The sequence below is a fragment of the Schistocerca nitens genome, chromosome 4, assembly GCF_023898315.1.
Source record: "Schistocerca nitens isolate TAMUIC-IGC-003100 chromosome 4, iqSchNite1.1, whole genome shotgun sequence".
Classification (NCBI taxonomy): Eukaryota; Metazoa; Arthropoda; class Insecta; order Orthoptera; family Acrididae; genus Schistocerca; species Schistocerca nitens.
Genome location: NC_064617.1, coordinates 974,672,481 through 974,696,039, shown reverse-complemented (window position 1 = coordinate 974,696,039; position 23,559 = coordinate 974,672,481). Strand labels below are relative to the sequence as shown.

Genomic DNA, 23,559 nt, shown 5'->3' with positions numbered 1-23,559 from the left:
ACACAATGCCTGTGCTCTATTTTGCCAAGTGAACTAGGCTGGGTTTCTTGGGTGGGGCAGGTAAAGAGAGAGATGTAAGATAGGGAGAGTTGTTCAGGGTGGGTGATTAGCAGCTAGGAGAGAGGCAGTCAGTTTGCCGGCTGGGAAAGTGTGGGAGGGGGTAGCAGGTGAATGGATTCGACATGTGGTGCACAGTTGTCAGAGCCAGTGGGGAGTGGCGCACGCTGGAGGTGACGCAAATTGGGAGGGGGTGATTAGATGGAATAAGGGGAGCAGTTGGGTGGAGGGTGGAGGGCAGTGGGTTACAAGAGATTGAAACTAGGGCAACTACAGGAGCAAAGGATGTGTTGCAAGAATAACTCACACCTGCGAATTTAGGAGAAGCTATTGGTGGGGGCAATTATCTAGATGGCTAGGTTTGTCATGCAGCCATTGAAATTGGGCATGTCATGCTTGGCTGTATGTTGGGCCACTGAATGGTCAAGTTTGTTCTTGGCAGCAAGTTTGTAGTGACCATTAATCCTTATTGACAGCTAGTTGGTAGTCATACAGATGTAAAAAGCTCTGCAGTGTTTGCAGCAGGGTTGGTATATGACATGGCTGCTTTCACAAATGGTTGAGCCTGTGATGGAGTAGGATAAGCTTATGACAAGACTGGAGTGGATTAGACAGATCTTGTACCTTGTACATCAACAGTCGTATGGTACCTATGGCAAGGGGTTGGGAATGGGTTGTAGGGTTGTTTTGGGGAGGAGACCAGACAGCGAGGTCATCGGTCCCATCAGATTAGGGAAGGACAGGGAAGGAAGTCGGCCGTGCCCTTTCAAAGGAACGATCCTGGCATTTGCTGGAGCAATTTAGGGAAATCACAGAAAACCTAAATCAGGGTGGCTGGACGCAGGATTGGGAATGGGAGTGGCATAGGAAGGAACTAGGATGTCATGTAAGTTGGATAGGTTACAGAACTCCAATTTAGGAAGGGTGGGAAGGATTTTGGGTAGAATGTTCCTCATTTCAGAACATGGGAGATAACCGAATCCCTGAAGAAGGATATGGTTTAGTGTGTGTGCTGATTAGTCAAGCTTCTGCTTTTTAGTGAGTAGTCTCCTTTACTCCAAGATATTCACATTCTTTCCTACAAAATTAGAATATCTTCAGAATACTTGTGTTTTTATGCTTTTTCGTGTGAGCAATGTCTTCAGTTTTTTTTTCCATAAAATAATTGCCTACTGGAGGAAACAAAGGACTTCTCATGGTAACCTGTCTCATCATAAAAATTGCAATTGAAAAATATGTGGAGGAGATACATGGTTTAAAAAAGATAAAAAGATTTAGCTACATTTTGTTTGGTATGTAAGGCCTGTGTCAATATTGCAGGGCGCCAGCTGTCGATCAGCCATGTTCCTGCCCAGTGCCTTCATCACTTCCCGGTCCACTGCCGGCACCGGCACCGACACCGACGCAAACTCCAGCACCTCAGCTGCCTCAAGCACCAGCAGCTCTGTTGGCTCCAGCACCCCTACCATCCTCTGACAGGACGTGCGAGTGCTACTCCAAGGACGGGGAGGAACGCTTAAGGCAGAAGTTGGTCTCTTCCATCGCAGATGAAGAACTGAGCTTCATCAAATTCAAAGAAGATTTTAAAAGACAGATGAACTTCACAGGGATGATTTACAGGTTATATATGCTGATAATGAAACTGTGCAGTTATATTAATTCTCAGTTTTCTATTTGTGGCGTGATGAACAACACGTCTCTTGATAATGTGTTTCTATAGTACTGTCTCTATTGAAAAGGCAATGTTAATGGAAAATTTTGTTTCGCAACATCATTTTGCCATGAAAATGGAAAAGGAAATGTACATATTCTCCTAATTGCATAGGAGTACAGCTACTTGCCATCAGTGCTTAATTATGTGTATAGGTCTACATATTAATATAATAGAGGGAAACATTCCACGTGGGAAAAATATATCTAAAAACAAAGATGATGTGACTTACCGAACGAAAGTGCTGGCAGGTCGATAGACACACAAACAAACACAAACACACTATCGACCTGCCAGCGCTTTCGTTCGGTAAGTCACATCATCTTTGTTTTTAGGTGTACATATTAAGTGTGATGAGCATTTCTGTTGAGCAACTGATTGTAAATCTTTCTGTTATAAATGTGATTCGATATTTCAAAATGAACATTACCTGATAGTAGGCCTTGTGTGATGCATTGTCATTTATTACAACTTTCTTTATCACAAGCTTTTGTGGCATTCCAAATTTTGTAGTCTAAAACCATGGCCTTGAAAGGTAATATAGTTTCTCAGTTCATTTTAGTCATAGGTAGCCAGTTATCAAACTGCAACTTTCATTTAGAGCAAAGTTGCCTTTCTTAGCATGTGCTGAGTCATACCACAGTGGGTTATATTCTCACTACTGGAGAAGCACATTTCACAACAGTGGTTTAGCCCCAAAGTTGTCCTGGTTAGTATCCAAAGTCAAAGTATGTTAGTTCTATACTAATCTTCAGTTGATGCTGGAACAATGTTTCTGGAAAGTTAGAACTTGAGCTAGGGAACTTTAAAGTAAATAGGAGCGGCACAGTGCTCCAGTTTCATTCCGTGCCATGAGACTGTCAGCTTACTTAGAAGATTTTAACTTGTGTTCACCCTAAGATCTATCAGAAAATTTGTGGAATGTTTGATAGAAATTTGAGATTCAGACACAAGTAGAGAGAGAGAGAGAGAGAGAGAGAGAGAGAGAGAGTGAGTTTTCAGTAATTAATGCGTTGTGCACCAATGAAAAATGCCTAGAGTTAGAAGTTACAAAAGTTCTCACTGGGGGGGGGGGGGGGGGGAATATTGACCTTGCTTGCGTGACTTTCTACTATTTGACAAGTTATGAAAAGAAGCTTCTAGAGAAATTACTCACAAATCAAAGTAAAATGAGACCCTTCCCCCTTAAGTTCAAAATGTTTGTATGCCGAATACTATTATTAATTCCTCTTTGTCGAAATCGGTTGGTAGTATGTCCATATGACTGAAAATTAACTTGTCCTAATTTTTATTTATTCATCCCACCGTTTTTATCCAATATTTTGAAAAGTCTTGATTTTAGTTAAAAATTAATATTGCAGTTTTATTTATGTATTACTTGAATTGTGAATTTTGCCTTACTGTAATTGCAGTATTTGCCTCAGACAGCCTTTACTGATGCATACCGTTTATTGGTTCAGCATTAACTGTAAAAATAAATGTATTCCCTAATGATACTACAAAAAATATGTAATGAAGAAAAAATTTACATAAACAAATTATGTTCTTACTATCAATATTATGAAAAGGATAGTTGCTACTCAGCATGAAGCGGAGATGCTGAGTTGCAGATAGGCACAACAAAAAAGCTGTGACAAAATAAGCTTTCAGCCATCAAGGACTTTGTCAAATATTGATGACAGTCACGTGCTCACACACACACACACACACACACACACACACACACACACACACAAAAAAATACTACTCACGCACACATGACCAGTCTCTCAGCTTCAGCTGCCAGAGACTATGGTCGTGTGTGTGTGTGTGTGTGTGTGTGTGTGTGTGTGTGTGTGTGTGTGTGTGTGTCTGTCTGTCTGTCTGTCTGTCTGTCTGTCGTTTATATTTGACAAAGGTCTTGTTGGCCAAAAGCTTATTTTCTGACAGTCTTTTTTGTTGTGCCTATCTGCAACTCGACATCTCTTCTGTATGGTAAGTAGCAACTATCCTTTTCATAATAGTGTTACATTCCATCCTGGATTTTTCTTATGTTGATAGTATTCTAGACTGGAGTTATTAGAGTGAAACTTTTGTTATTCTTTTAAATGCTTGTGGAAAAATCTCGGGTAATAATTTGTCTTTTCAACAGTGACTTTCCAACTCTGGCCTCCACTTTGCCTTATTTTCACATCAGTGATGAATATAGAATATTTTCTCCAGAAGGCTTACATTTGATAGTCTGTGTTCATGGCTTGGATGGGAACTCAGCTGACTTGAGGCTTGTGAAAACGTATCTTGAATTGGGATTACCAGGTGCCAATCTTGAATTCCTTATGTCGGAGAGAAACCAGGTAACTATATGTTTATGTCTGGAGCTTATAATTATTTTTATGTCTTCATGTGTAATTGGGTACTGATCCAGACACTCTATATGCAAACAAAAATATGAAAATTTTAAATACTGTTAATCAGTAATTAGCCTGAACAATAAACTTTGTCAAACTCAGAAGTAAAAAGTAAAGTTTTGGGTTTCGCTATGTAATTTTCTTCTGTTGAATAACTTATGTAATTATAAACTTCTGACTAAGATACCTGAATTAGAATGTAAGTAATATTTTTATTCTAGGAGTTATGTGGTACAATAAAAATGGAACTATCTGTTGTTACGGTAACTTTTCAGAGAGAAGATGAATCTGACTGTGCCATACCAAAACAGTTCCCCCAGTTTTCAGGCTGTGAACAAAAATTTGCTAACAAGACTGTTTCACTTGAGCACTCTGTTCTTGTAATTCTGCTGCAAGGAAAGCAGAAGGATAGGAAATAGGGAGATGGGACCTGGATAAGTTGAAAGAACTTGATATTGTTGAAAGTGTCAAAGATATCATTAGGTAATGACTGGAACACGAGTTAGGAATGTAATAGAAGATGATCAGATAGCCTTGAGAGAAGAAATAGTGAAGGAAGCAGATGATCAAACAGGAAGAAAGATAAAGCCCAGAAGAAATCTCTGGATAACACCTAAGATACTGAATTGAGAAAGGAAGAAAATAGAAAAAAATATAGCAAATGAAGCAGGCAAATGGGAATAAGTACATCTAATACATGAGACTGACAGAAACTGCAAAATGGTGAAGCTGGAATAGCTAGACAAGAAATACAAGGAAGTAGAAGCATGCATAATTGTAGTTGAAGTCAGGTGGAGGTCAAGTTTAGGCTTCTTCTGAGCATCTACGTCACAATTTCTCCATCAACCAATAAGCATTCATTAGTTTCTCAGCACTCTGCTGTGAATCTTGCAGCCAGTGCAAGCATTAAACATTATCATAGTGAGTGATTTAGTGAATTTTTATTTATTCCATTTGTTGTGAGTTGCCACGGCTGATGGTGATGGTAAGGGACAAATTCTGCACACGAAAGCAAGAGACATAATTTGCAGTATACACACTTTCTTCAAGCATAGAGCACATGAATGCACTTACCACAGTCATTGCCTGTAACTAGCAACGGTGCAATCCCCATCCGTGTCTCAAGCTGTGCAAACCGCCCTCGTTGGTGGATCAGATTATAGGGAAGGATATACTCAACCTATAGGAAACGTTTGGAAAAAAACAGAAGCAATTACACAAATAGTAAGAGCTCAGAAGGCAAGAGGGCGCTGATGACCTCGACATTGAGCGCTTGTAAGCCCAGACACACACAAGAGGCAAGCCCGTACTAGGCAGAGAAGTGAAAGCTGAAAGGAGGAAGGAATAAATAGAAGGGCTACACAAGGGAAATGTACTTGAAGGCAATTATAAGAAGGGACAAGGATGTGGATGAAGATGAGTTCGGATATATGATGAGTTAGGGTATACGACATCGTGAGAACAATTTGGTAGAGCATTGGAAGTCCAGAGTTTAAACCAGACCCCTGGAGTAGTAAAATGTCATCAGTATTGGCTGATTGCTCACTTTCTCCAAAAACTATTTCATTTAATTTGCTTTTTTTAAACCATTATCAAAAAATTATTACATCTGATGTTAGATTGCTTGATTATTGCCTGTTGAAGGATCTTCTCTATTTCTTTTCTAAAAACTTCTTTCTTGGAAAATGGAATAATAAAAGGTTTGTGAAACAATACCGTATTTACTCGAATCTAAGCCGCACTTTTTTTCCGGTTTTTGTAATCCAAAAAACCGCCTGCGGCTTAGAATCGAGTGCAAAGCAAGCGGGAGTTCTGAAAAATGTTGGTGGGTGCCGCCACAACTAACTTCTGCCGTCGAATATATGTAGCGCCACACAGGCATGCTTTGTAGGCACAAAGATAAATACTGGCACCAAAACCTCTGCGTCAGTAAATAAATTAAAAAAAAAAAGTGGAAGACGAGCCTTTTTCCTCCGCCCAGAGTTTCGACCACTGCATTTTGGTACATTATCCATCGAAGTAAATACAAATTCTGTATTGTTGTTCTTCAAATGTAGCAGCATTTCAATGTACTACGAAAATCCGACTGGCAAGACTGTTTGGGATGTTTGTCAATATGGCCAACTCTACGTTCTGAATTTTTTCCTACCTGTGAGAAGAGATGGTTGCTAATAGGAGCTTTTATGAATTGTGAATCACATGTAGTATTCTCTTCGCCATAAGATTAATACGAATATAAACATTTTGCCATGTATTGTTTCGTGTTTGCTACTATCTCATTTAAATCCTGTCTGCCTAATAAACTACGAAATTAGAGTGAGACAACAGCAAACGCGGAAGAATATACATATCATGTCATGTTTATATTCGTATTATTCTTATGCCTGATAGTGATACAGTCAGAAATGAAGCACGGCAACTGACTAGATTTTTAAATCTAATATGACTCTAATTTCTGTGCAGAATGTAATGAACTAAAGAGGCGCCTGCAAAGATTTTGGAACGGAGAAAAATTTTCGCTAAAATTTCGTTCAGAACATCATCTATCATACGCAGTCTGTTATTTGGTTCTTGTTGATCATTATCGAAGAAAGCAGTAGTGTAAGTAACAACAAATTTTTCGCTAATGAGACGACTGCTCTCTATTTTTTATTTGTAAGCGGCGGTAGCGCGCACAAAAGCAAGCCACGCCGCGAGCAGCGACAGGCCGTAAACACGCACTATCAGAAAGCGTCAAACAATGCATGACACAGTGCAGTAATGCATTTTCAGCTTGGAGTGACGTAAACACCTATAACAAAGAGAACGGCACTTATCAGATCAAAGAAAAATAAGCAATCAATTCAAACCAGACGAAGCCCATGAAAAAGGAAGGACATCCGTATAAATACGGACGGAGCGCGTGACGCGTAGCAATGGCTACCTGGTAAACCGTAACTGCTAAGCTTACGACTCGAACCAAACTACTGCAGCTGTATCGTCATTCATGCGACCTAAATTGTGTCTCATATTACAACTAGACGAACTTTGTTTCGATTTGGAGGTGCGACCTAAAACTTTTCTCTCCCCTTGAATTTCGAGTCTCAAATTTCAGGTGCGGCTTAGATTTGGGAAAAATTTTTTTCCTCGATTTCGAGTCTCATTTTTCAGGTGCGGCTTAGATTCAAGTGCGGCTTAGATTCGAGTAAATACGGTACTTCACATTCTTTATACTTTGACCTACAATCAGAATCTTTTCCTAATAGAGGCATATCTGAAAATACCTCACTGTTCTGCATCAACACTTCTTTTAAGTCACTCTTTTGGTCATATGTTATGGCTTCAATATTTTCTGCTGTCTCATTTAACTGTACATGTACTTGTTCTTCAAACAATGGAAAGTCCATGGTGGAATAGCAACAATATGAAAATGATAGATTGTTACTCACCATGTAGAGGCGGCACTGAGTTGCGGGCGCGGGCGCACGCGCGCCCGCCCGCCCGCGCACACACACACACACACACACACACACACACACACACACACACACACACACTTACACACACACAAAGCCTGATCATCCCATCAGTGGGCTGCACATGTATCTGACATGAGCAGTAACCCAGTATAGGTGCGGGGTAAGGAGGAGGTATGGGGTGGGGAGGGGGAGGGATAGCAGGGTAGGGTGGAGGAGATGATGTGCGAGCAGGAACGTAATGGGCAGAGGGTAGGGCTGCTAGGTGCAGAATCGGGAGGTTGTGCTGGGTAGGGGCAAGATGAGAAGGGAGATGTAGAGAAGGGGAAAAAAACTACTAGGTGCATTGGTTAAATAGAAATAGAAGGCATGCATGGTGCTGGAGTGGGAGTACGGAAGGGATGGAGGACAGGGACTAGTGAAGGTTGAAGTCAAGGGGGGGGGGGGGGGTTACAAGAACGAATGTTAAATGAATTTTATCCATAGTGGATGCTGTTGAACTCCGTAACTGTTCCTTTATAGGGTGTAGAAAAATTTCCACTACCAGTCACAATAAAAGATTATTTATTCATCACACGACCGGTTTTGAGCTTGTACCCATCCTCAGGTGTTTGTACATCCATATACATGTTTATATTGCTGGAGATCACTGTATAAATACAAAAAATTATTTGCTGGTGACTAAACAGATACAAGGGGAACAATTTAAGTGGCAAAGCAGCATTTGTTGAAAATATCTCTGTACTTACATAAAGATGAAGCATCATTATTATAATTATGCTGTGGTGACAGTTGTCACATAAAAGTTTGTAAATACCTGATTTGTGATGGCAGTGGTTATTTGTCTTACTGTTGTGGATGATGTGCTGTTGTAGCTTGTTGTTAGTGCTGAAAACTGGTATTCAAATTTCTTTCAGCTACAACAGCACATCATCCACAATAGTAAGACAAATAACCACTGCCACCACAAATCAGGTATTTACTCATTTTTATGTGGTAATTTCCCACAGTTCTACATAGTCCAACTGGAAGGAGTTTCACTATAAGATACCGTGAGCATATGGATGCCTTCCAGCTAAATAACTTTGATAAATCCACCTTTACAATGCACCTAAAGGACCATGGTCACTCAGCCACAGCCATTACAGACAACCTACAAATACTACACATTGTCAACAAAGGAAAGAAAATGAATCTGATCGAAGAGCTAGAAACTTACATCCACAGTTCTAACTCACCATACCTTATTCTCAATGGACAAGTGGAGCTTGCAAACAAATCTTATCTCCACATATTTCATGAAATATTCAAAAATAAAAGCTCATTATCCTCTGATACAATAACAAAGTAATATGCTATGGAAAGCCGATGTAGCAATCGTACAACAATTAAAGTGTCATTATCGTAATTTGTGAAAGTCATATTGTAAACACAATCTTTAACTGTCATTTTCATAATTTGTAGTAGCTTTCAAACTTTCATGTGTAGAACATCATTGTACTTCCTAGATACTAGTTCTCTGACAACCGTGTAACTCACACCCTGGATGATGCGCACACACACACACACACACTCACCCAAACGCAAGTTGCGTTTGTATGAGTGCATGTGCGTATGTGTCTACTGCTGACAAAGGCCTCAATGGCAGAAAGCTATAATTGTGTGAATCTCTTTGTTGTGCCTATCGTGACTCAGCATTTCCGCTATATGGTGAGTAGCAACTTTCCTTCTCTGATATTGTCACAGTGATCGCCTGCAATATAAACATGTATATGAATTTATAAATGCCTGAGGATGGGCACAAGCCTGAAACTGGTCGTGTGATGAATAAATAATCTTTTATTGTGACGCCGGCCGCGGTGGCCGTGCGGTTCTGGCGCTGCAGTCCGGAACCACGGGACTGCTACAGTCGCAGGTTCGAATCCTGCCTCGGGCAAGGGTGTGTGTGATGTCCTTAGGTTAGTTAGGTTTAAGTAGTTCTAAGTTCTAGGGGACTTATGACCTAAGATGTTGAGTCCCATAGTGCTCAGAGCCATTTGAACCATTTTTTATTGTGTCTGGTAATGGAAATTTTTCTACACCCTATAATGAATGTTATGTTGTAGGGAGACTTACCACATGTGCAGTTCAGAAAAGCTAGTGTTGGTAGGAAGGATCCAGACAGCACAGGGTGTGAAGCATTCATTGATGTGAAGAACATTGATTGAGCAGCATGTTTAGCAACTGGGTGTTCCAGCTGGTTCTTCGTTACAGTTTGTAGATGGCCATTTGTGTGGTCAGACAACTAGCAGGTTGTCATGTCCATGGAACACAGTGGTTGCAGTTTAGCTTGTAGATCACATTACTGGTTTCGCAGATAGCCTTGCCTTTGATGGGATAGGTGATACTTGTGACTGGACTGGCGTAAGTGCTGGTGGGGGGATGTATGGGGAGATGAGCTATGAGCCAAGGAGTGGGGAGCAGGGGTGGAGTAGGGATGGGCAACGATATTGTGTAAGTTCAGCGGGTGGTAGAATACTGTTATGGGAAAGATAGTGGGTAGGATATTCCTCATTTCAGGGCATTATGAGAGGTAGTCATTGCCCTGGCAGAAAATGTAATTCACTTGCTCTAGTCCTATGTAGGCCTAGTACTGAGTCATTATGAGACTGTTCCTTTGTCGTTGGACAGTGGTACTTTGGGAGGTATTAGATCATTGGAGAGATAAGGCATGGGAAATCTGTTTCCAGACATGGTTGGGAGAATGATTTCAGCCTGTGGAGGCCTCAACGAGAGACCTTTGGCATATTTGGAGTGGGACTTTTCATTACTACAGATGTGATGTTGGTGGTTGTGATCTGAATGGAGGTACTGATGCAGCCATCATTGAGGTGGAGGTCAGCATCAAAGAAGGTGGCTTGCTGGATTCAGGAAGATGAGGTGAAGCAAATTGGGGAGAAGGTGTTGAGGTTCTGGAAGAATGTGGATAGGGTGTCCTCACCCTCATTCCAGATGACAAAGATGTTGTCAGTGCATCTGAACCAGGTGAAGGGTTTGGGATTTTGAGTGGTTAGGAAGGATTCCTCTAAATGCCCTATGTACAGATTGGCATAGGATGGTGTCATGCGGGTGCCTATTGCTCTACCTCGCATTTGATTGTAGGTGATGCCTTCAAAAGAGATGCCATTGTGAGTGAGGATATAATTTGTCACGGTAACCAGGAAGGAGGTTTTGTTGCTTTGGAGTCAGTCTGTCATTGCGAAAGATAGTTTCAATAGCAGTAAGGTCTTGGGCATTAGGGATATGATTGTAGAGGTAGGTGACATTGACATTGACGAGCAGGGCACCAGGTAGTAAAGGAACAAGAACTGTGGAAAGTCATTAGAGAAAACATTGGTGTCTGTTTATATAGGCAGGAAGATTACGGATAATAGGCTCAAGGTGTTGGTCCACGAGAGCAGAGATTATCTAAGTGAAGGTCACAATAGAAGTGCAGGAAGTGGTGAGGGTAAGGAGGCTCTTGTGGAGGTAGTGAATAGTGGTAATCCAAGGTGTGATTAAGAAGGTGAATAGGGTGAAGAGTTTTTGAGGCAGCATTGTGCATGTTGTTTTAGTTCCTGGATGCCAAGAGTTTGTCTGGGAAATGGGACATAAGAATTTGGAATTGCAAAGCAGGAGAATTTTATGGGCAGAGAGGAGATATTGTAAGGAAGTTTTGGTTTAATGCTCTTAGAAACTTCCCCTGTGACACCCACAATTCTTATACCTGACACGTGCGTAACTACAATCCCATCATTATCCTTAATAAACTCAAAGAATACTTCTGGTATCCCATTCAATTCATTTTCACCATCCAACAGACATTAATAGGTGCTATGAGTGTATTAGCCACAGTCACAGTCACAGGATGTCCTACCCCATTACTAGTTATCATTGTGTCAAATTCATACAACTACTCCTCATTAATTCTTTTTCTGGAAAAGTTATCATCCTGATCACCAAATCTATTTTCAGTTACAGTTAAGTGGCAGGTAGCATAACTCTCTTTACTACTTAACTCTTCACAAGTCCCTAACTCTTCCTCATTATTGCTCTATATACATACAACATTTATTCTCTCTTTACTTATAATATTTTCACTGTCATAGACAAATTCAGATACTTTTCTCTCTCTTCATTACTATTAAATTCTTCACTACTACTTTGACTGCCACTAAACTCAAATGCTTGGCTGATCAGTTGTTTTTTATTCTCATTATTCGACCACAAAGAAAGACATTTAAATTGCTTCGGTTTCCACAGTTGTCGCAAAGCAAATGGGAGTGTCGGTTGAGATTTGGCGACAGGGTTCGGAAAGAAGGGAAATATGAGTTGGTCTAAGTGAGGTCGAGTGTAGACCTGACTATGTTGTTAAAAATTCCCTTATTACAAAAGGTAAGGCTTCAAATAGGTAATGAAATGGCAAAAATATAAGTTTTAACAACTTTGACTCTGTGATATACTTGCTGTAAATGAATTGTACCCATGAAAAGATCAAGTCTCTACACAGAGAGAATGACAGACTAGCACGATTCTGTCTGCTTAAACTGGAATTAGCAGTACTAACTGACCATGCACCCATGACATGACGTGCAGAAGTTTCTAGCTAAATGATTAGTAGTCCTTCAGCTGCAAATGCGTCTGCTGCAGATAACTCTTCTTAGCCCTGCATGGTCATCTCTTTGGCTGCCTCTGCAGATACTATTGCCAACTTCTTACTCTGACTGCAATAGACCTTCGTGTGTGTCCTGCTTCTGAGTTTTATTCAGTTTTCCCCTTCACCCCTCCCAGTCCACAACATGGCATGTTGTTGAAGAGCCCTGGCCATCTTATTGGCTCTACTTGTGTACTGTTTTTTGGAGGCTGAGCAGAGGGAGGGAGGGAGGTGTCTGTCGTTATGTCTCGTGTCTGCTGTAGGCTTTCATGATGTATAGATGCCACTTCCAAAGACTCTCTCCTCTTATCCCTCTCTTATCCTTGCTCCTTGTCCTTGTATGCAGTTACATCACTCTTGTTTTTACAGCTGCTAGTGTTATTGCTATACATGACCATCACCACCCTCACACCTCTGGTCGGTATTTTCCCCAGTGTGTGTAGGAGCCTCGGATGTTTTATGTAACCTCCCTCCAAGGTCCGGCTGTTGTCGCACATAGGCTATCAGCACCTCCTGTCTGATAAGTTTCCCTTTGTTATGTTTTGAACTCGTAAGACTTGGCCGTTTTCCTTGGCTGCTACTGTGGGTTACATTTTTTCATAGTATCCTGATACACTTTTTGATAATATGTCTTACACTCAACATCAAACACTTCTTTGTTTCATCTGTTTGCTTCTGTTGATCGACTTCTTCTAATTTAATTAGATCCCCTACAGTGGAAACAGATCTGTTTATTACTAGATGTGCTTCCCCTACCTACATGAGTGTTACTCATTGTTGGTTTGTTTTCCATTCACTGGCAGCTCGTTTCTGCTTCTTGCCCAAGTGTGAGCCCCAACCAGAACAAATTTCAATTATCCGTTTTGAGCATATAGTTGCCATTCCCTTACCTCTGTCATTGGAATTTCTCCTATCAGTTCTATTCCCATTTGGACCATTTGCCACCTGATTATTTAGAAGACCTCAATTACTCCTTCCAGAACCTACTCTACTCACTATTCAGATTGTAATCTCCGATGACTTTGTTCCTAGCGTCAAAATTCCTTCCACTACCCTTGGGTGTGAGTTTTATTTGTTCTTCTTTTACCATGTAGTTCAAAAAATCAACTCTCTAACCTGCTGGAGAATTTGTTTTTCTAATCCATGATTATGGATTCATTACCCAATTTTTTGTGCAGATACTTAAGTTCATTAATCGAATACTGAAAAAAAAAACCTTAATAGCATTTCTCCTTGACCCATACCTGTCACCATCCTAAAATTCACTTGAGAGTCTTTGTTATGTGTCCTTAAACCAATACTCTTCCATAAATAACTTTTTAAACCCTTTCCAGGAATTACATGGCTCTGCAATTTTGGCTGCTGATCCATAAGCATCTAACTTCAAATAACTTCTTACAAACAGACAATTTTTCTTTATCAGTCCAACTACTGGGCAAATCATTAAACACTGTGGTGAAATCAAATGGATGAATGTTACCACAGGGTTCAAAACTGATATATATGAATCAGTACATACAAAATGATTTGCACTCTGAACTTTACCAACTTAGTTTTCAACTTCTAAAAATTTAGATTCTGCGTTCTCATTGACCTGTTTCATTTTCTTTTTACCATGCGTTTATTTTATAGCTCTTTTCCTATTGTTCCTACTGTACTATCGAGATCTGTTTCGATGTGTTCAATTTGATTCCCAAGCTCTTCCCTGTTGTCATTGCAGACTTTTTTAAAATATGTTTTATTTTTTGTGCTGGAATCAGAAACAGCATTCACCCTTGTTTCACATTTTTTTCCTAATTCTACCTTATCAATTTAAGACATAAAGTCTGTAAATGAGTTCGCAATCATGTTGTGGCACTTTGTCAAGGCCTGTCTTGATGAAGACAGACCTTAATAAATAAACTGTCTTTATTACCTTCAGTCTCTACTCCATCTTAATTTTTAGATCTGTTTCTGTAACTCTTTCTATAATTTATTTTCAAAGCAAACTTTCATAAACTCTAGTTTTTTGTCCAGGTTTGATCCTAAATTATCAATATCATTTCTCATCTTTAGTTTTAAACTGCCAATGTCTTTTTTGATATCCCTATTACTTTTGTATATGTTGGCTACTATTGCCAACAGTTGTTTAATGTTTTCAGCTGCAAACTGATCTTGTATCTCTTGACTTTTTTGCGAGCTGGGAGTATGGAGTATTTTTAACGTTTTGGAAGACAAATGGCAACTTGTAAGTAGCTGTAAAAACTTCCAGTTCTGACTCTGTTAAAAATGTGGATAATACCGGCTTTTAAATAATTTTCTTGAAAGAAACACACCTGACTACATTTTTTTCTTTTTTCTGAGTGCTAGGGGGATGCATCCCCTCTCGCCTCCAGGTACGGGCATCCTTGTCCTCGTCCTCTTGCACATTACAGTAATCAGTGGGTGAAGGCCTTGACATTTCATTTAATATTTGGCTAGCAGTAGCCTCATCATTAAAAGAGGATTCCTCTATCATCTTATAGTTCACTTTTAACAACTACTTCTTTTATTTGCAAATTTTATTTCCTCCTTCCCATCTTCCGATACAATACCATCAGGTTCACTCTTACCGTTTACTGTTTGTCCCTCACTGTCAAACACACTGTCTTTTCTCTCATCACTGCTCATTTTAGTTAATTACATTCACTGACAAAACACTTTATCTTCAGGTCAATCCAACACCATTCGCTCCTGCTACTGAACTCTGTTGCTGTTGCAGCTCATAGCCCCTGTCTGTTTATGGTTTGTCAAAAGCTGGGCTCTGTGCTGCTTGGCTGCAGCTCAAAATGATGTGGAAGATAACGTCAGTTGAAACTAGTTCTCCTGTTCATTAAATGGTCGAAGTCCTCTCCATAATGGTGTCTGCTTAATTTCATATTTCACCCAGCATAACTCACAATGTCCCCATCACTTCCTGGGCACTGTTCTATTTAGTCACTTCATCACTGTAAATTGATAGTTCACTGCCTTGAACTGCTTGAGTTCTTTTTATTTGTTCCAGGATATCAGTCCTCTCATGTATGTACGAGTTCTAATTGTACCGGAATGGGACTGTTCCTCACCTGATAGGGCATCTGATGTAGTGACACTGGCACGATTCTCACTGACCTTCCTTGCTAGTGCAAACTCCTGGTCATCTCAGAGCTGTAAGTCTAAATGACTGTGTGATATTGTTTGCTCAAGAATGTACATGATGCCATAACTTGAACTGCAGAAACACTATAAAAATATATTAACACCTGGAACCAGATTAGAACCCACCATCACCTATCAGTAGTTCAATGACAAGGTTCATTACCCTATTTTGGACACAAAACAGTTCACATATATACGAAAACATCTCTTGGACACAAAACAGTTCACATATATATGAAAACATCACAGTTCACAATCAGTACAGTAACAGTTTATTAAAGGGAAACACAATGAGGTAATCTGACTAATCCAGTCCATTATGAGCATGTCCATGTCCAATAATCATTTGTTTCGATGACAATGACATTCCCCACCGTTTGTTAATCACAGCACAGCTCAGTTAAAATGTTCAGTAATTTAGGTTACTGAAATGTGAAAGTCTTTAAACATTAAAAAGTTCTTGAGTTTTGGACATACTTTTGTGTGCAAAATGGGCAAAGTAGTGTCACTGGTCAACACAGGGTTCAAAATGGCTCTGAGCACTATGGGACTTAACATCGGAGGTCACCAGTTCCCTAGAACTTAGAACTACTTAAACCTAACTAACCTAAGGACGACACTCACATCCATGCCCGAGGCAGGATTCGAACCTGCGACCATAGCGGTCACGCGGTTTCAGACTGAAGCGCCTAGAACCGCTTGGCCACTCCGGCTGGCTCAACACAGGGGGCGCACCAGACAGAGGTATTATTTGTGAGCTTTCCAACTTTTCTAACTGCAAACTGCTGATTTTGAGTGCTTGAAGATGAGCATATGAAAAACTTTTATCTCGTAAAATACATTATGCTTTGGAAATTGGCTCAGCAGGTTGTTGTTGTTGTTGTTGTTTCCCCCCCCCCCCCCCCCCCTACAAGAACCAAGAGAATTTTGGATTATAGAAAATGTTGCTGGTTAGAAATTTAAAAAAAGTACAAGTACACTATTATTCCTTCGTGATGTGGATCCCCTGGTTTACATGTATAAGGGGCAATCAAAAAGTTTCTGTTCAAAGGCTGTACAGTCCAGAATTGGTATGGCAGTCAGGTATAACCATCGTGAGTATTGATCAAACATCCCACCGATGCACGAGCTCGAAAGTTATTCGTTTGCTAAAACACTGCATGAAGAAGTCCGTAAGTACCTACTGCACATTCTCATCCAGTGGTAATCATTGACCCTTTAAGCCCTTTTTTAAGGCACTGAAGGCCTGATAATCACATTGTCTCCCACTTGAGTTGGCATAACTTCTGTATTATATTTGCTATATAGGTGCATGCATTGGTAGAAGCAGCAGCACGGAACTTTGCTCATCGTTCCACAACAATGGTCTTCGACAGACGTGCTGCCCCATACACATTCTTCATTCTCTGATGGATGTCTGTCGGTATTTGTCCTTCGGTGGCGAAGAAAAGAATTAAATGCACACATTGGTCCTTTTTGGATGCATTTGGTAATAACATAGCCATAGTTCACATTTCTGCACTTACTGCACATACATGTGAAAGATACGAATGCCTCACTAATCCCTCGCGTACATGTTGATGCTTATATACCCGCATCGGAGTTGCGCTGTGCTTCATATGTGCTGCAGCTACATTCTCAAATTGAAAGTTTTTGATTTGTATTACAATTACAGTGAATTACATGAAATTATTAATTTGCAAGTCAATTAATTAACTTAGTATGTAGTTTTGTACAGAAAAATTTCAGTAAAGAAAAAGTAGTCAAAGTTTGGAATCAACAATGGTTATGACAAGAAATGTGATGGAAAATGGGGCTGTTTATGAATGTGAATGCTAATTATATCTTCAGTTAATTAGTTTCTGATAATGGAACACATTTTACAAGAAAGTGCAACTGTCAGACTTCCTGTTGGTGTGGGACACGTTTCTCAAATATACTGATTCGCTCAACAAGTTTTGCACGTCGAGAACCATAGTACTAATATCAATTTATTGTATTTTCGAATTCTGAGTGCCCTAATGGATGTTAATTATGCCAGTGTAAACAGAACATCTAGAATGATGATTTGGACAATAAATTCAAGTAAAATTAAGTCATTAATTAGACTTGAGATTTTGTTGTAAGTGTCACATGCTAATAGATAAATGAATTCAAAATAAGATAAAAATTTGTAAAATGGGAAGAATCCACTGTGCTAGATGTCACAGTCTCAATAAACCTCATTTTTGTGGGTGGAAACCCTCACAAGTGTCCTAGCAAACTAGCTCTCCAAATGGAACATGTCAGGCTCATATTTATCTGTGCATTGCAAAGCAAAGAAAGATATTGAGGTATGTAGTGAGATGCTGTTGCCAAAAGCATATTTTCACCAGACACATCATTCTAATCACAAAGCTGACAGCCATTCTGCATCTATGCCACAGACCACCCTACAGTGTGCAGCGGAGTGTACTTCAGTTACTACTGTCATTCCACCCATCAATTATGCATGAGAACAAAGACTTCCAATGAACCTCCACAATAGCTTTAATTTCTCCGATTATCTTATCATGGTCATCTTCTGACAAGTAGATTTGAGGAAGTAATATGTTGCCCTACTCTCCTCGGTATGTGAGGTCGCAGAATCTTAACTCTAAACTTCTTCATGATGTACACAACCACTCGTGCAGCACCTGCTGTTAGATGTTGTTGAGTATTTCTTTAATTCTGTGACACTTCCTAAATGAACTGTTGATTTTGTTGGTTAAGAACAAATGCTGAGTTGGGTAGGCTAGGAAGTCCTGAATACTGTCACAAGTATGCTTTGATACTGGATAAGCTCGTATTTCGTTCACTAAACAATAGTTCAGAATAGTAATGAAAGCTTTCCATAACTCAACAACAGCTTGATGTTAGTGATATGACTCTTCCTGAAAACAGGAATGACTTGAACTTTTTTGCAATAGTTTGTTATCTCTGTTGTTACAGTGAGCTACGACAAACCGCTTCTAGAAAGGGAGCAAGGTCTTTCGCATAATGTCTGTAGAATCTGACAGATATCTGATCTGGTCCAGATGCCTTTTTGCTGTTGAGTGATTTTAGATATCTTTTTAGATGTCTTCCTATTTTGTGGTCTCTTATCTTAATATCCATCCTTTTGGAATTTTTTTGATGATTGAAAGGACAAACATATTATGACTTTCCATGATGAAACAGTTTCAGAAGACTAAAGTCAGCCTTTCAGCCTTCTCTCTGTGATCTTCCATTTCAGTCCTTAAGCGACTCAATAGATAGCTTTGATCTGTGTACTAACTTTATAATGAGACCAAAACTTCTTTTGATTTATAGTCAAATCTCTTAGCAAAATTTTACTTTTGAATTCATTGAACCCTTTTTACATTGCCCTCCTTACACTCATTTTGGCTGTGTTCAGCTTCCGTTTGATAGCTTGGCTTTGATGTTGCTTAAATCTGGGATCAATCTCTATGTGCTTTTGTGGCAACATTCTTACATTGTTATTCAACAACTGCATGTCCTTACCGTCTACCATCCTTTACAACTTTGCTTGGCACATGCTGGTACAAGGGTATCAGCAATGATTTCTTTTTAAATTTTACATATTTGTACTCCACAGCTTTGTCCTCAGAGCTGAATATTTAGTGTTTGCTTCTCAGGTACTTTGCATTTTGTTTCCTGTCACTTTTCCCAATCAAAAATATTTTCCTATCTTTCTCAGAATGCAATGCCTGTAGTCATTGATTAAATAACAGCCTTATGATCACTGATGCTCTCCTTAAAGTTAACTGATTCAAAAAGTTTGGGTCTGTTAATTACTGATCAAACTAAGATGTTTGCTTTTATGAGTCAGTTCTCTAACTACATGCTCAAAGCAATTTTCAAACAAGACATTCAGAATGCTTATGGGAATTTACCTCCACCTGTTATACAAAAAAACATTATTTGTTTTTATGCACAAACATTTTTCAACACATTTGAATCATCTCTTTATATAGTTAGCAGATTGAAGTCTGACCAGGTAACTTACTCCCAGTATTGTCCAACCTTTCTCTGAAGTGCTCTACCATCACTGTTCCTGAAGCAGGTGGTTTTTTTGCTTAACTTTGCCCAGATTATTTCACATTCAGGACCAATAATAACATTCTGTATCACTATAAAAGTGAAACACGGGTAATGAAATTTAGTCAAATTAACTCAGGCAATGCCAATGGACTTTAATTAGAAAATGGAATGCTAAAATTAGATAAGTTTTGTTATTTGGGCTGCAAAATAACTGGCGATAACAAGAAAGCAACTCCGAAGACGAGAAACTTGTTAACATCAGATATTACTTAGATTGATAGGAAGTCCTTTCTGAAGCTATTTATCTGGAGCATAGCCTTGTACGGAAGTGGAACATGAACGATAAACAGTTCTGACAACAAGAGAATAGAAGCTTTTAAAATGTGGTGAGACAGAAGAATGCTGAAGATGGGTAGACCAGATAACTAATGAAGAGGTATGTAATGTAATTTGGGGGAGAATAAATGCATGACACAACTTAACTAAAAGTTTATAGTACTCATCCTGAGGCATCAGTGAGAGAATTGTCTATGTGGTAGTAGAGGGAAGTGTGATGAGTGAAAATTTTAGAGAAAGACCAAGGCTAAATTACATGTACTGATTATGACTATGACAATAATGACCATATTAAAATTTTCTCTTTGTGCTCTCCAAAAATCAAAGTTCTCAAAATGTAAATGCAGCTGATCTGGTTCCAACAGATAATTCTCCGTTCACCTTATAAATGAGTTCCAACCATTAAAAAATCGTGCACACCCCTCAAACTTTGCTGTAGCTACTTCCTATGTGTATGACACATCTGACCTATTGTGAGGGCATTACAATCCTCAGCTCAGTAGGATAAGTAAATTTTCATCCTAAATTGACATACAATCATTTGACCCACTGGTTTAAATCTTCACTTGACTCCAGACCTGAGGAGGTTATCAGTTTTGATTATGATGCTACAATAAGCTGGGCTTCCACCCTGTGACTGGCACAGATGTCCTCATCAATTCAGCTAGCCAATTAAAGGAACAGAAGACTGCTTGAGAAGAGAGGTGGCAAGTGTCATCCATGCCAATATGATCTACTATTTGAAGTGTATTCAGTAGCTGTCAGCAATAGTGTACTGCGCATCTTTGACAAGACATCCCAGGAAGCATACTGAGTGCAAACTGACCTTATTTCCTGACCAGAGTGCTGTTTTCTCAAGGGTTGCCATTACCCACCTAATGCTGGAGCTCCCAATGTCCAACAAACTTATCCTCTACAAGTGTCCAATAAGATTACCAACAAGTGGAAGAACTGAAAATCATGTAATTGGGTTCAAAGACAAACCTTAGCCTAATGAAGCATTAATACAGTGGAAAAAGTAATCACTTTGTTTGTATATGACATACAGGAACTGCTAACATTATTTCACAGCTGTCAACAAGAGGTTAGTCTCATATAAAAATGCATATTATGGTACGAAGGTTATCAAATTGGTCATTGGTATGATGACTCCTGATCTGCAGAGAATTCCCAAGAAAAATTTGCACCACATTGGGCTTTTTTTGTTCCCACCGTGTGCATGTGGTGAAGAGGATGACAGCAGCAATATCTTCTTTGATTGTATAAAGTGACCTGATTCCACAAATGATGTATTGCAATGTCTGCAAAACTGAACTCTCTCCTGTCAACTTTGATAATACTGTTATCATCAGAGAACGACTACAAGACAGTAAAAACTTTATTCGATAAGAGCAAGTGGATAATCAGTTAACAGTACAATCCTGAAGTTGTCACATAGCTCAGTTTCTTCTTTAGTATTATTTATCTCTGCTTTCAACAATGTGATCATTATATATCTGGTTTTATCTTAGCCCTGACACGATCAACAAGTGTTTTTATAAAGTGCAACAAATATTAATGTGTTCTCTGCCAAATGCTCCTCATGATACTATATATTCAGTGGAAAACCTCTTTTGCAGTGTAGTTCCTATAATTTTTCAAAATTATTATTGCTTATTAAGATTCCAGACAAGCATGCTCTCCTCTTCCTTTTGTAATGAAACCCTTGGTAATCAAAACGCACTATAGTAGTGATTAATAACATTATTCTGTCGTGTTCACTGTGCTGTAGTCTTTGAGACACCATATTTTCTTTCCCAAATGGGCTGTTTCAAAACCCAGAAATTACGAACGTTAAATAAAAGAATACATTTTTACATTTTCTAAAGCTTGCCTCAGTTGTCAAACTAATCTTCTTGGTTGCTGTTTGCTTTATTGTAGTCCCAGTTTTACCTTCACAAAATTACACTCCCAGAACCCATCAAGCTCATAATTTTCTTGACTGTTATTGCTCTATACTGAAAACTGTACAGTGGAGGCAAATAAATTGAATTCATGGAGATAGTTTGTGACAAAACACACCTACAACACAGTTCTGTCATCTTGCTTTCTGCTTTCGCAAACAGTTAATTTTGTCAGATAGGTAAACAGTCATTAAGTACCACATATAGGAGATGATTCCACTTGTAAATTGAAGGCTATTTCCATGTTTTGTATTGAAATTGGAAATAAATCATTTTATAGGCTGCATCACCAAATGCATTGTAACTGAAACAAGGTGGTTTTTGTTAATAAATTTCTTGATCATGCTACTGTAATTGGGTGGGGGGGTGTTACTTCAGATTGCCAGGTGTAGAATGGGAGTCATGCAATCAAAACTGGTGCCACACAAGTAATTCATGTGTGATTATTCTGAATGTCTTTTCCAAAAATTTTTTGAGCAGGATAGTTAAAGAACCAGTTTGTGAAGGTAACATCTTAGATCTTCTAGCAACAAACAGATGTGACCTTTCTTGATCAGTTAACACTTTCTTGATCAGTTAATGTATGGCATCAGTGATGATAAGGTAGTGATAATATCTATGACTATGGGTATTGCAAGGAATGTTAAGAAAAGTTTGCTCACTAGGAATGACAGGATACAAATTGTTGAGTATTTGAATAGTCAACACTGAATATTCAGTGTTGAGGATGAAAATGTAGAGCACAAATGGAAAAAATTCAAAAGCATGATTCAATATGCTTTAGACAGGTATGTTCCTGACAAGTACTTAAGGGATGGGAAACATCCACCATGGTTCAATAACAGTGTTAGGACACTACTACACAAACAAAGAGAGCCTCATTGCAAATTCACTAAGACACAACCTAGCTGACAAACAAAAGCTGAACAAAGTGAAAATAAGTGTAAGGAGAGAAATGAGAGAAGCACATTTGGTAGCTTTAGTAAAATTTTTCCATCGAATCTGACTTAAAACCCTAAGAGGTTTTACATGAAATGTATTCACAGTTGCGAATGTGGACAACCATCAGTATATAATGAAATGATGACAATAAAAAAATCTGTGCCATACCTGGATTTCCTGCTTATTGCAAGTGATCACCTTACCATTAGGCCATACAAGCACAATTGTGGGTAGACCCAAATTTCCAAATATCGTCAACCTTGTGTCTACAACCTGCACTTGTACACTCATTATGTATATTCCCATTCAAGGCAAACATTTTAATTGAAAGTCTCTTGCCTGGTATCAGCAGATAAATACGATACTGCAGTGTGTGTGTAATGGCAGGCATATCCAAAGGAACATCGCATTGTTCTTCTTAACCACAGGCACTGCAATATTGTACTTATCTGCCAATACCAGGCTGCAACTTTCAATTAAAATGTCTTACCCCATACAGGAATATACATAATGGGCTTATGAGTGCAGGTTGTAGACACATGGTTTATGACCTACCGGTATATGGGAGCTTGGGTCTACTTGTGAATCGTGCTTGAATAACCTAATGGTAACGCGACCACTCGTTATAAGCAGGAAATCTGGGTTCAAGATCTGGTCCGACACAAATTTTCATTGTCGTCATTCCATTACACAGCTAATGATTGTCGATATTCACAACTGCGAATATATTTCATCTATTTCATAATTGCTGTAGTCGCCGCAGTGCATATTCCTTCAGACGTGCATGCAATGTCCGAAGGAACATGGCATTGAACTTCTGAACAACACAGGCACTGCA

The 23,559-nt window shown here is 39.2% G+C and overlaps 1 protein-coding gene across 1 annotated transcript in view; it reads left to right on the top strand.

Moving 5' to 3' along the window:
* LOC126253673 (protein FAM135A) overlaps positions 1–23,559 on the top strand; it is a 615,476-nt gene that overhangs the window by 547,392 nt on the left and 44,525 nt on the right. The window contains exons 12-13 of the mRNA XM_049955193.1: positions 1,378–1,677; positions 3,900–4,101. Coding sequence (XP_049811150.1) covers positions 1,378–1,677; positions 3,900–4,101 — 502 coding nt within the window. The remainder of the gene's footprint in view (positions 1–1,377; positions 1,678–3,899; positions 4,102–23,559) is intronic.